General features: G+C 35.7%; 2 protein-coding genes across 2 annotated transcripts in view; one reads left to right on the plus strand and one right to left on the minus strand.

Moving 5' to 3' along the window:
* Positions 1-13,945, plus strand: part of LOC103514476 (neuronal acetylcholine receptor subunit alpha-5) — a 24,743-nt gene extending 10,798 nt beyond the window's left edge. Inside the window, exons 8-9 of the mRNA XM_026827435.1 lie at positions 628-861; positions 13,713-13,945. Coding sequence (XP_026683236.1) covers positions 628-840 — 213 coding nt within the window. The 3' untranslated portion in view covers positions 841-861; positions 13,713-13,945. The remainder of the gene's footprint in view (positions 1-627; positions 862-13,712) is intronic.
* LOC103514474 lies at positions 7,511-10,545 on the minus strand. Its single transcript, XM_008479356.3, has one exon. The coding sequence runs from the start codon at positions 10,418-10,420 to the stop codon at positions 8,117-8,119; it is 2,304 nt and encodes a 767-aa protein (XP_008477578.1). The 5' UTR covers positions 10,421-10,545; the 3' UTR covers positions 7,511-8,116.
* Positions 13,946-14,258: the final 313 nt, after the last annotated feature.

The raw sequence follows: 14,258 nt of genomic DNA on the forward strand, positions 1-14,258 counted from the left end.
AATTCATGCTAGGTACTTATTTGGATAGGGCCAAAGATTTTTTTCTACATCAGCAGTAGTATACCTACCTACTACTATCTTGGTTGATTCTAAAAAAAAATAATAATAATAAAAATAAAAATTATAATAATAATATTTCCATACCTTGGACTGGAATATGTACTTCTGTTTATAAAGAGTGGGTCTTGATCACTACACCACCCAGGTATGGTCTGTTCTACCCTACAATAAATGGTAAATCTGGCCAAATCACCTTTCTGTGCACTGTGCTCACTGCTCATAGGATATCACATTTTGAGTTCTGCATGCTTTTCTGGACATGCCCTGTCCCCGATGGCAAACCAGGATCCCCTCACACCATGAGTTTGTTATTATGACTCATTCAAATAATTTGTCATGCAAATTTTTTTATCTCGTTCATCAATTTGGATGTTGAAACTTTTTGGAGGTAAATCGTGTGCCTCGTAATATAACGCGTATCTAAAAGAGAATTTTCCCCAGCTTAAACTCCTATTCAATGTTGGTTGGTATTAGCAAATGCTGGGAATTAACTATCAGGTCATTTCCTTATGAAAAGCAATGTAACCGCGTACCTTTAAAGCCCTTCACTTTGTTTGATTTCTACAGCCAGAGCACCAGGCGATGACCAATGTGTCCATGCTCAACAGGCAGAGAGAGAGGACTGTAGAGACTAAAGGTCCTCAAGACATCTATGTCACCACCCGTCTGATCCCAGATCGATCCCGGGAGTGGAAGAAATTGGCCCTCCTCATAGATAAAGCTCTGTTCTACATGTATCTGGCTGTATTTGTCATGCTTGCAGTACGATGCTACCTGTGATCCATCTTGTCGGGCCTGGGGGTTACTCTGCAAATTTACACTTTCATCCTTCCATCTTAAAAGTAGAAACACACTGTGCTCACGTGACGTGAGGGCAGTGTGATCTGCCAGGAACACCCCTTTCAAATATGTACTTCAAAGTTAAGTCGAAGGTACGAAACATTTTTGTTCTTAAATGGTCACCGTTCAATTTCTATTCTATTTTGTGTGTACTGAAGATCAACCTTGTTAGCACTTGACAACCTCTCCTATCTACGACTTGAAATCAGAGTTCAAAGTGACCATATTCTCCTCTCTACCTCTATGGTACTTAAGTTTTGTTTTCTAACAACAAATGAAATTAAAGCTAAAACATTTTTCCCTTTCGCCAGAAATGAAAAACACAACAAGCAGTAGCATTCAGCAGCAATACAAGCAGGATTAATCTTGTGCTGCATTATCCATGAAGAAATTCATAGTCCCTGGCGTGTGCTATTTGAGTTAAGTAGTGTATGTGTATGACACCTACAACTTAATTCTTATTTAATGATAATACCGGCAGCTCTTACTGTTATTCTATTAAGTAGGTAAGTACATTGTTTCATTATTCATGTTGTCTATTTTATAAGAAATTGTATTCGATGTTAATTTTCAATACCAAAAGTGCAAGGAACGCACCAGTTTCACACATCTTCCTGATCTTCCCCTATTAGAAATTCGCAATCTAATCAAATCTATTTGAAGATTTATGATTATGAAGTACGGATTATAAAACGGGAACATATTTTATTTTTTATCAAATTTATTCCTCATGGTGTATTAAACAAAATATTAAACATAATAGTGAAATTTGTTCTGATAAGGAAGATAAACATGGGAAAGCTTTAGGTATATATATAACCAACCTGCATGTCTATCATAAAACTCTAATCATAACAAATCCACAACATAAACTATAGCTCTGTCTAGGAACTACAGGAGTATAAGCCATTTTTTCCCCCATATTGCTCAGACGGGATTTGTTATTAATAGAACATGCATGAGGGTGAAAAGAAATTTCCATCAAGTCACCAAGTCCGTATTTTCCTAGCTAAATCTTCGACTGTGCTGTCCAACTTATAAAAATTGAATTTATAACCTAAAAGAGGATACCTACCTATAATTATGTATTTTTCAAAGGTCTCGAGACTCTCGAGTTCTAACTAAAATTACTTATCGCGATTGCTTAAAAGCAGTTGAAATGATTGTTTAGAAGTAATTCAATTAGGACTAATTAGCAATCACGTTCGAAAGACAACACAAATTTAAAGGTACGCATCATCATCATCATCATTAGAAGTATTGTAAAATCAAAAGCTCAAGAATATCAATTTCCAGGTCAAAAGCTAAACGAATGAAAAGTTTTGTAGAAGTATTGTAAAATCAAAAGCTCAAGAATATCAATTTCCAGGTCAAAAGCTAAACGAATGAAAAGTTTTGCGAACCTGAGAAACTGAAAATAATTTACCACTCGAGTTTGAACTTTGAGCTTTTTTGAACATTTTGGTAAACTTTTTGAACTAGGTAAACGTCGAGAAATTAGCTCACCGTAATGACACCATTTGTAATGTTTTATTCGTTATAGTTTGTATGAATTGTTTGGGAAGTTTAGAGATATGAAAGTCAAAAGTTTTCCAGAGTAAAAATCATCTTTGAATCAAGGATCATATCCTAGGATCTAGAGTCTAGACGTTGAATTATTATATAAATTATTTTAATAAATTTACACGAAAATTATCGAAGATTATCCAATATCCAATCCTATAGGGTGCACCTGCTATCTTTGAATCAAGGATCATATCCTAGGATCTAGAGTCTAGGCGTTGAATTATTATATAAATTATTTTAATAAATTTACACGAAAATTATCGAAGATTATCCAATATCCAATCCTATAGGGTGCACCTGCACAAGTTAATAGGTAAAAAGTTTTGCTTTTAGGAGTTGATAATTTTGTACCTATAATGTACTTATGTTTCGATTAAAGCTATAAAACCAACACAACAGTCATGATACTTATGTGTACAATCGATTTCTTCTTTTTGAGAGAATTACCTATATGAAATGCAGCTTTTGGTGTTCAAATTGAAGTTTGAAGTTATTTTTTTGTTTGTCCACAGCACAAAACCTATTGAAAACGACATTGCTTTATTTTGACTCTTTGATTGCATCTGAAGCTCCCTTTCCTCCTTCTTCTTCTTGTTCTCTCTTTCCCTTCCCTTGTGTCTGTCTCTCGCTTTGTATTTATTTCTTCAGATTCCCTTTCCTCATTTGTCTTTCTTTGAGAGAATTGTACCTATAAAATGCAGCTTTTGGTGTTCAAATTGAAGTTTGAAGTTATTTTTTTGTTTGTCCACAGCACAAAACCTTTTGAAAACGACATTGCTTTATTTTGACTCTTTGAATGCATCTGAAGCTCCCTTTCCTCCTTCTTCTTCTTGTTCTCTCTTTCCCTTCCCTTGTGTTTGTCTCTCGCTTTGTATTTATTTCTTCAGATTCCCTTTCCTCATTTGTCTTTCCGGTCTAAAACCAAGACGAGGGTAAATTGGAAAAGTTTTTTATTTCGTCAAAGCCAAATCTCGCTAGAACATTTTCATCAGACACATTAAATAAATTGATTACTTCCCTCAATCAGGATGCCTTCTCTCCCTCCTATTCCTTCTCTCTCCAACACATAGCTAACATACACGAACTTTTTTTTCCACCACAGTTCAAACTTTCTGGTCTCATTCTTTTTTCTATGTTACCTATACTTTTTTTTCTAATTTTAAACTTTGAAAAGTTGGGTGTTCTATTCCGTTAATTAAAACCCCTGGCTTGAGTGTTCTTCAGTGGTTGTGGCAAAGGTGACATGCCATTCCGACAGCTGAAGTTGTTCCACCTTGAAGGCGCAAGGTTTTCTGGTGAGGTTTTGACGTTGACTTGGTGGTCAAAAGTTCCAGGCTTAAAATTAACCCCTAACAAATTCTCTTTCTCCCTCTTGTACACACACTTCTTTATTGTACTATCGAACTAAGGTTATGATCTCGGCTATGTTATCATTTTATATTGTCATGTTTACTATTTCGATTGGAAATATTTCAAACTTTTCGTTTCATGGAACTAAGGTTATGATCTCGGCTATGTTATCATTTTATATTGTCATGTTTACTATTTCGATTGGAAATATTTCAAACTTTTCCAGGCTTAAAATTAACCCCTAACAAATTCTCTTTCTCCCTCTTGTACACACACTTCTTTATTGTACTAGGTATTTGTACTATGGAACTAAGGTTATGATCTCGGCTATGTTATCATTTTATATTGTCATGTTTACTATTTCGATTGGAAATATTTCAAACTTTTCGTTTCAAGAGTTCTTGTTTCTCTTATTATTATTATTTTTTTTTTTCTCGTTTCAGACAACTTGGGATAGGAAGTTTTTAATACTTAATAATATTTAATAAATTAATTGAAGAAATTAAAAGGTCCATTTCATTTTTTTTCTCTCGTTTCAGACAACTTGGGATAGGAAGTTTTTAATACTTAATAATATTTAATAAATTAATTGAAGAAATTAAAAGGTCCATTTCATTTTATACATTGAATAAACTAAATATATTTTATTATGATGCTAATATAACATTTTGGTATAACAAAACTCAATGTAGAAAAGTTAGCATTAGACTTTGTAAAATTAGACCAAACTAAAACTCAAAAATAAAATTACACCTTATACGTACATAAAATATTTATAGTACAGTAAATCAATATCCTAGCTGTTAATAGAGAAAGAAGATGAGAAAACTGAACCGAGACTAGAGGAGATTTTCCAATTTAATCCTGTGTAGGTACTGTACACAAAGTAAATTATTAAATTAGTCATCCATTAGCAATATTAGTGATGGCTACTCCCTTTAATTTTACAAGAGATTTTCCAATTTCATCCTGTGTAGGTACTGTACACAAAGTAAATTATTAAATTAGTCATCCATTAGCAATATTAGTGATGGCTACTCCCTTTAATTTTACAGAGGAGATTTTCCAATTTAATCCTTTGTAGGTACCGTACACAAAGTAAATTATTAAATTAGTCATCCATTAGCAATATTAGTGATGGCTACTCCCTTTAATTTTACAAAACATTGAAGTGCCCAAATGAAAGAAAAAAGGTTTTAAAGATTTAATAAGACACGAAAATTCCTTGGAATAATTTGGAAAACTCGGGATTTTTTTCTTCTTTTGTTCCAAATTTATTAATTAAATTATTTAGAAAACAATTTCTGTATAATTAACTTTTCTTGCTATCTTGAGTTTTCAAAATCTTGTGATTTTCAATTAAATAATGTTAAAAAAAACTCTTATTCTTTGAACATGACGCTCTTTATCTTTGAAGAAATTCTTCCTAATTGGTTACCTAGCTGCCTTCTTATTTGATAATAATGTACGAGTAACTAACTACATAATACATATTATGTAGATAGATAGGTACACCACTACTCAAGTCATTCCCTGTACCTCTACACTAACTTATTTGATAAAATATTGCACATTTTTTTTCAATTAAATAATGTTAAAAAAAAACTCTTATTCTTTGAACATGACGCTCTTTTAACCAACCTCAGTGGTGCAGTTGTTAACGCGTTGGACTTTGGATCTGGAGGTTGGCGGTTCGAGTCCAAGTAATGTCATAAAATTTATCTAGGTGAAATAATCGGGGAACGATGTTTGTGACAAGCATTTAAATATGCTTAACACAATTAAAATTCCTTTTCAACATGACGCTCTTTATCTTTGAAGAAATTCTTCCTAATTGGTTACCTAGCTGCCTTCTTATTTGGTAATAATGTACGAGTAACTAACTACATTATGTAGATAGATAGGTACACCACTACTCAAGTCATTCCCTGTACCTCTACACTAACTTATTTGATAAAATATTGCACATTCAATAAGTTACCTAGCTGCCTTCTTATTTGGTAATAATGTAGGAGTAACTACATATTATGTAGATAGATAGGTACACCACTACTCAAGTCATTCCCTGTACCTCTACACTAACTTATTTGATAAAATATTGCACATTCAATACCTATTCAATGATGAGGGTTTTGTACCTATCAGGGATATTATAAAGTGTACACTCTAAAAAAAGAAGAAAACAGAATAAAAGTTATTCCTACCAAAACACAGTTGCCAAGATTTCACAATTTATGACCAAAAGGAGGGCAAATTTGGTTCTCAGGAAAGGAAGAACTAACTTAAAAGAGAGATATTGCACCTAATATTATTTTATAATACCAGTACCTTTTTATAACTTTTAGTAGGTAGATACTTACACCTAAGTATGTACCTAGATAGTAAAAAAATATAAATAATAAATAAGACTGATGTTTTTCTTTTACCTTCTCTTATGACCAAAAGGAGGGCAAATTTGGTTCTCCGGAAAGGAAAAGAACTAACTTAAAACAGAGATATTGCACTTAATATTATTTTATAATACCAGTACCTTTTTATAACTTTTAAGTAGGTAGATACTTACACCTAAGTATGTACCTAGATAGTAAAAAAAATGACCAAAAGGAGGGCAAATTTGGTTCTCAGGAAAGGAAAAGAACCAACTTAAAACAGAGATATTGCACCTAATATTATTTTATAATACCAGTACCTTTTTATAACTTTTAAGTAGGTAGATACTTACACCTAAGTATGTACCTAGATAGTAAAAAAATATAAATAATAAATAAGACTGATGTTTTTCTTTTACCTTCTGAGAACCAAAAAAGAAAGGGAACAAACTATAAAAAATATGTAAAATCTATGTACCTCTAAACATTTAGACTCCATTAAACATTAGGTAATTACATAGAAAATATTACATTTTTACAACTTTTTTCTTTAAATAAAATACTTTTCTACTTCCTTGATAGTTTGAAACATGAAAGTTCAAAACTTGAACATAGAAGTGTATTTAGAAAGATTTTTTTTTCACAGAGCATCACTGAATACAACTAGGTCAGATAGTAAGAAATGAATTCCTATTAAGAAGAAAATACAAAACATTTTTTATTAGTTGTATGTTGTATCTAATACTTAGTTGTGCTATTATTTATTTTATACCCTTACCTGCTAGTTACGTACCCAAGTAATATTACACTAAGAACTGATAGTCCCATTACTTTACATACCAATAACAAGTAACTATTAATAGTTGTAGGTACTTAATCGAAGACATTGTACCCTCTATTGCTCGTTTCTTCTAATTGTAAACATACTCGAAGAACGTATAAGTTATTCTTTTAGAAATTTGACTTGGTCTGTCAGGAACACCCCTTTCAAATATGTACTTCAAAGTTGCTAAGTCGAAGGTACGAAACATTTTTGTTCTTAAATGGTCACCGTTCAATTTCCTTTCTATTTTGTGTGTACTGAAGATCAACCTTGTTACTATTGCTCGTTTCTTCTAATTGTAAACATACTCGAAGAACGTATAAGTTATTCTTTTAGAAATACCAAGTCAAATATGTACTTCAAAGTTAAGTCGAAGGTACGAAACATTTTTGTTCTTAAATGGTCACCGTTCAATTTCCTTTCTATTTTGTGTGTACTGAAGATCAACCTTGTTAGCACTATTTTGTGTGTACTGAAGATCAACCTTGTTAGCACTTGACAACCTCTCCTATCTACGACTTGAAATCAGAGTTCAAAGTGACCATATTCTCCTCTCTACCTCTATGGTACTTGAGTTTTGTTTTCTAACAACAAATGAAATTAAAGCTAAAACATTTTTCCCTTTCGCCAGAAATGAAAACACAACAAGCAGTAGCATTCAGCAGCAATACAAGCAGGATTAATCTTGTGCTGCATTATCCATGAAGAAATTCATAGTCCCTGGGGAAAGATAAAGTCTTGCGACTTGGCCAAATTCAATTCGCAATGTTTTACCTTTTTTTTCTTCCTTGCTTTTAATTTTTAATTTACTTTTTTTTTTTTTGCTCACCGGTTTTTTCATTCTCCATTGTGTGTTTATCAATGTTTATTACAAATTGTAGAAGGTTGACGATTTAGAAATTAGCTGCTGTGTGAACAGTAGACTCAACATTTTCTTTGAGGCTAAAGGCATAGCGGTTTCCCCTCCTTTTCATTTGTTGTTTTTCACTCATTGTAACTCTACTGAGAAAATTATCTCCTCAAATACATTATATACAATAGATATTTTTACATGACATGTACAGTAAAATCACAGAAAATAATGTTATACCTCAGTGATAACCTGCTCTCACATCTCTGTGGTCTCTGGACCTTCTCCTTCATATCCTTCATCCGGACTCTCAGTGAGCACAGGGGGCAGCATTAGACCTCTATGAGGATGCAGATGACTTCCCACCTTCACGTCCCTGTTCTTCAAAAGACTATCTATCATGTGTCGTTTGGCCTGGAAACCTTCACTTTTATTCTCATTTGACTTTTCCGGATTTGACGTCGAAGGTTGCTCGTCTGCGCTACTTTCAGTCCAAGTCTGTTCGTTCTTAGTAGTAGTTTCTGTTGGAGGATTTGATTGCATTGGTTGTCCTTGCAGAATGTGTAAGGGCTCCGTAAAGGTAACTCTAGGTGCACTCGAATAAGGTGTGGGAGAAGCTGAAGGATATCCTTCAATATTGTAACGAACGTCTGCTGGAGCATAATGTTCGTACGAAGCAGGTTGTGACGATCTTGACAGGAATTCCGCTTCCCTGGAATATCGATTGTTGGGATTTGCTGCAGTATGTCTTCTATGAGGAAGTGTTCTGTAATAAGCCGTAGCAGGGACTAATGCAGGGAAGTGGGTCGGAACTTTGGGTAATCCAAAGTCTACGGGATAGCCATCCCTGTCCATGAACTTCTCAGGTGTGAGATGAATGTCTGCAGGTTGGTTGTACACATTATTCAGGACAATATGTTGCATGGGTTGCATCCTATTATAGCAGACGTTTCCCCACTCTTGACATTGACTACCAGAGTCCGAGTACTGAACACTTGCTGCTTCTGAAGCTTTATCCTGAGTATCCTGTGTATCCTCTCCTCCCTGAGCTCTCCTGTCTTTATCAACACTCTCTGCATCATTTACCAGGTCTGGATTCTGCTCTATCTGATAGGAGATACTGTATGAGGGATATGTATTCATGTTGTTGGTTGCCACTAGAATTCCAGAGTCAGTGGCATACAACATCATATCATTATGACCATCTGCTATGATGTATCCCCCATTGACTTTGTCCATGCACGTTGCAGATGTTGCATTGACACTAGTGTACTTGGGAGATTCCCGCAGATTCTTTACCACGTTCTCATTGCTCCCATTGACATTCTTATCCGATTCATCTTTCTTCTTTAATTTCTTCTTTTTTCTTCGGAAACATAGAAAACATAAAACTAAGAGAAATATAAGAACAAGTGAGCAAACTGATATGATACCTGATACAATGAGCACGTACTCTAGGGGGAATACTGTCACAACCTCTACATTTTCTTCCTTCAGGACAATTCTGATAGTGTAGTTAGAAGATGTTGAGCCAGCTTGGTTCTCCGCCACACACACAAATGTGCCATTATCATCTATATTTGAGTTATAGATGAGAAGTTCACTCTTCTTGATCTCAGTACCTTCCTCTGTGCTGTATACTGCGTGTGACTCAGACGCACTCATAGATTCATTCTGAATGGGCACTCCATCAAACAACCAGGTTATTTTCGCTTCAGGTATGGCTGACACTTTACAAAGTAATGATACATTCTTGCCCTCTTGTATCTCCAAATAAAATGTTGATGGAGTGATTTGGGGTTCACACGCCAATTCATCTATACTAAGCTGTTTGATGGTTACAGATGAAAGTCTCGGAGGTACAGAACAGATGGGATCAATGGCCATAGGGGTTTTAGTACTTTCCAGCCATCTGCGCAGTCCGATGAGAAGACAATCACAAGTCCAAGGATTGTGATGTAAATCAATACCATGTAAACCAGTCGGAAGTATGTTCGACCCAGAGATTGTTGTTATCTTATTGTTGTCCAGCTTCAACCATTCTAAGCTGTCAAGACCCACAAAAGCAGCATCTTCTATGACTTCAATACCACATTTACTCAACTCCAAGGTCACCAGATAAGATAAAGGTTGAAAAGCTCCAGTCTTAATCTGTTTTATAGGGTTTCCACTCAGCGTCAATTTCATCAGCGAAGGATAATCAGGGAACGTATCTGATGGCACAGTTTGAAGTACGTTGTGAGAGAAATCCAAATCTACTAAATTCGTAAGCCCTCTAAATGCCTTTGAATCTATGACTGAAATTCGGCACCTGGAGAGATAGATTTTTTGCAGGTTTACAAGACCCATTTTCTGAAACTTTTCATTATGAAGCGTTTTGAGATTATTACCGGTGTAGTCTAGGACTTGGGTGTTGGGGTCCATTCCCTCCACCACAGTGATGAGACTCTTGTTGACGCATTCCACCGTTTGCTTCCCACCTTTCCACTTGCAGATGCAACTAGTGGGACATGCTGAGACGATCTTGATGATCGTGGCAATCAAGAAGATCCAATACATCATCTCATGGTCACGCGATGTCACTCATGTCAGTGCTGAACTGAAACAGATGAAAACCAAAACATCGTTAATATATACATGCATCGTATAAGTATAGTAAGTCTTGTGCTCACTGAAGAGAAAAACACATTATTTTAATATAATATAAACACTTCGATAAATACATACTATTAGGATGTCTTCTCATGAGTTATAGTATGCAAGTTAGTATATTCAGTTTAGTCTCAGTCTACGTCTCCGTTTCAATCCATATCGTGCTCAACTTACATGCTGACATTTATGAAATAAAAGCACTCAGTTCCTTACTCTCTTTCCCTTTAGTCTATTTCTACTTTCTATTTTCCCCCTAAAAGAAGAGTGGAGAGGGTTGGAAAATGAAAAGGGAGGGAAAATCTTTATTAGCTGAATTCCCCTTTACTTTATTCTGTCTTCTCTAATACCGATCTTCTTCACTTCTCCAATACTTGTTTCTCTTTTAGCCTTTCTGAAATAATGACCTTTATAAATAGGGTGAGATTGTAAATCACAAGTCACATCCCCCAAGATTGTTAGGGACCAACAATATCAACATTGTGGAAGCAGGTAGGTATGTGTTTTGAATGTTTTGACTCTCATCATCAACAATGGGTTTATCCTCTTTTAGCCTTTCTAAAATAATGACCTTTATAAATAGGGTGAAACTGTAAATCACAAGTCAAATCCCCCAAGTTTGTTAGGGACCAACAATATCAACATTGTGGAAGCAGGTAGGTATGTGTTTTGAATGTTTTGACTCTCATCATCAACAATGGGTTTATGAGAGGACCAAGTACCGAATTAGGATGTCTTCTCATGAGTTATAGTATTATGCAAGTTAGTGTATTCAGTTTAGTCTCAGTCTACGTCTCCGTTTCAATCCATATCGTGCTCAACTCACATGCTGACATTTATGAAATAAAAGCACTCAGTTCCTTACTCTCTTTCCCTTTAGTCTATTTCTACTTTCTATTTTCCCCCTAAAAGGCAACTATGCAAGTTAGTATATTCAGTTTAGTCTCAGTCTACGTCTCCGTTTCAATCCATATCGTGCTCAACTTACATGCTGACATTTATGAAATAAAAGCACTCAGTTCCTTACTCTCTTTCCCTTTAGTCTATTTCTACTTTCTATTTTCCCCCTAAAAGATTTATTTCAGAGAGATTTTTTTCTCTCCTTGTGTAATTTATTTTCGTTTCCCGCGTGCGTGCAAAAATATCTTTTGTTCGTATTGTGCTGCAGTCATGTGAGAGAGGAATTACAGTTTTTGAGCTTTTTTCCCAACCTCTCGCAGGGCCAGGAATGCCTGTCGTTTCAGGGCCGGGAATGCCTCTCGTTTCAGGACCAGGAATCTCTCTCGTTTCAGGACCAGGAATCCCTCCCAGGTCTGTGACAATTTTGAACTATGAAGCTCTTTGTCGTTTCAGGACCAGGAATCCCTCCCAGGTCTGTGACAATTTTGAACTATGAAGTTCTTTGGTTTATGTTTCAAGTTCAGGCTCTTTGGTTTACTTTTCAAGTTCAACAAAGAATTGTAAGAACTTGCTGTTTTCTTGGGGAAAAAAAATTGGATGAACATATTGAAGTTGGAAAGGATAGCTGAAGTAGTACCTCGTAAACTAGTTTCTCCTCATATTTGGAGAGAGAAAAAGGAATTGGATGAAAAACGACTATATTAGCATCACACATTGAAACAGGGTACGATCACACTCTGGCAAAGGAAGAATCTCTATGTAGCCACCTACATTTTCAAGTTCAACAAAGAATTGGATGAACTTGCTGTTTTCTTGGAAAAAAATTGGATGAACATATTGAAGTTGGAAAGGATAGCTGAAGTAGTAGTACCTCGTAAACTAGTTTCTCATCATATTTGGAGAGAGAAAAAGGAATTTGATGAAAAACGACTATATTAGCATCACACATTGAAACAGGGTACGATCACACTCTGGCAAAGGAAGAATCTCTATGTAGCCACCTACATAGTAGGAAAGTTCCTGGCCCTCAATTCCCACTCTACCTCCCCCTCGCCTAGTACCTCCCGGTGTTTTTACATTTACTTCTGACTTCATAAACAAAGGAAGAGAGTTTTCTTCCCCGAAAATTCTGTAGGGAGAAGACGCGGGAGAACTAAATTTAGAAGGGGAGAGGGGAGTGAGGGAGGAATTAGTGAGTGATAGAGGAGAGAGAAATAGAGAGAGGAGGGAAATGAAGAAGTAAGAAAGGAGGGTGTACATTCCACGTGAGGATATTGTTACTTGAAGAACATGAGAAGCACAATACAAAGGTACCTGGAAGCTTTCGTTTTCTATCAGCAAAATCAAGAGGGTGGTAGAGTGGGTCTTGATCACTACACCACCGAGGTATGGTCTGTTCTACCCTACAATAAATGGTAAATCTGGCCAAATCACCTTTCTGTGCACTGTGCTCATAGGATATCACATTTTGAGTTCTGCTTCTGCATGCTTTTCTGGACATGCCCTGTCCCCGATGGCAAACCAGGATCCCGTCACACCATGAGTTTGTTATTATGACTCATTCAAATAATTTGTCATGCCAAATTCTTTAACTCGTTCATCAATTTGGATGTTGAAACTTTTTTAGAGGTAAATCGTATGCCTCGTAATATAACGCGTACCTACCTAATAGAGAATTTTCCCCAGTTTAAACTCCTATTCAATGTTGGTTGGTATTAGCAAATGCTGGGAATTAACTATCAGGTCATTTTTTTATCTCGTTCATCAATTTGGATGTTGAAACTTTTTTAGAGGTAAATCGTATGCCTCGTAATATAACGCGTACCTAATAGAGAATTTTCCCCAGTTTAAACTCCTATTCAATGTTGGTTGGTATTAGCAAATGCTGGGAATTAACTATCAGGTCATTTCCTTCTGAAAAGCAATGTAACCGCGTACCTTTAAAGCCCCTCACTTTGTTTGATTTTTACAGCCAGAGCACCAGGCGATGACCAATGTGTCCATGCTCAACAGGCAGAGAGAGAGGACTGTAGAGACTGAAGGTCCTCAAGACATCTATGTCACCACCCGTCTGATCCCAGATCGATCCCGGGAGTGGAAGAAATTGGCCTTCCTCATAGATAAAGCTCTGTTCTACATGTATCTGGCTGTATTTGTCATGCTTGCAGTACGATGCTACCTGTGATCCATATTGTCGGTCCTGGGGGTCACTCTGCAAATTTACACTTTCATCCTTCCATCTTAAAAGTAGAAACACACTGTGCTCACGTGACGTGAGGGCAGTGTGGCTATCGTGATCCTGGGGGTTACTCTGCAAATTTACACTTTCATCCTTCCATCTTAAAAGTAGAAACACACTGTGCTCACGTGACGTGAGGGCAGTGTGGCTATCGTGAACGAAATGACCTCCTATATTATGGGAGAACTATGAAGCACATCTCTCTGACTCCCCATGACTTCACGTGACGTGACGTAATGATAGTGTGTTTCTACCTGAAGAGAGAGACCGAGACTGATAGAAAGAAGGATGAGCTGAAAGAAGGTACCTCTAAACATTTAGACTCCATTAAACATTAGGTAATTACATAGAAAATATTACATTTTTACAACTTTTTTCTTTAAATAAAATACTTTTCTACTTCCTTGATAGTTTGAAACATGAAAGTTCAAAACTTGAACATAGAAGTGTATTTAGAAAGATTTTTTTACACAGAGCATCACTGAATACAACTAGGTCAGATAGTAAGAAATGAATTCCTATTAAGAAGAAAATGCAAAACATTTTTTATTAGTTGTATGTTGTATCTAATACTTAGTTGTGCTATTTCTATTTATACCCTTACCTGCTAGT

The sequence above is a fragment of the Diaphorina citri genome, unplaced genomic scaffold (genome assembly GCF_000475195.1).
Source record: "Diaphorina citri unplaced genomic scaffold, Diaci psyllid genome assembly version 1.1 scaffold1148, whole genome shotgun sequence".
Lineage (NCBI taxonomy): Eukaryota > Metazoa > Arthropoda > Insecta > Hemiptera > Psyllidae > Diaphorina > Diaphorina citri.

Coding starts and splice junctions, on each gene's coding strand:
- LOC103514474 (XM_008479356.3), bottom strand. CDS start 10,420: ATGATGTATTGGATCTTCTTGATTGCCACGATCATCAAGATCGTCTCA.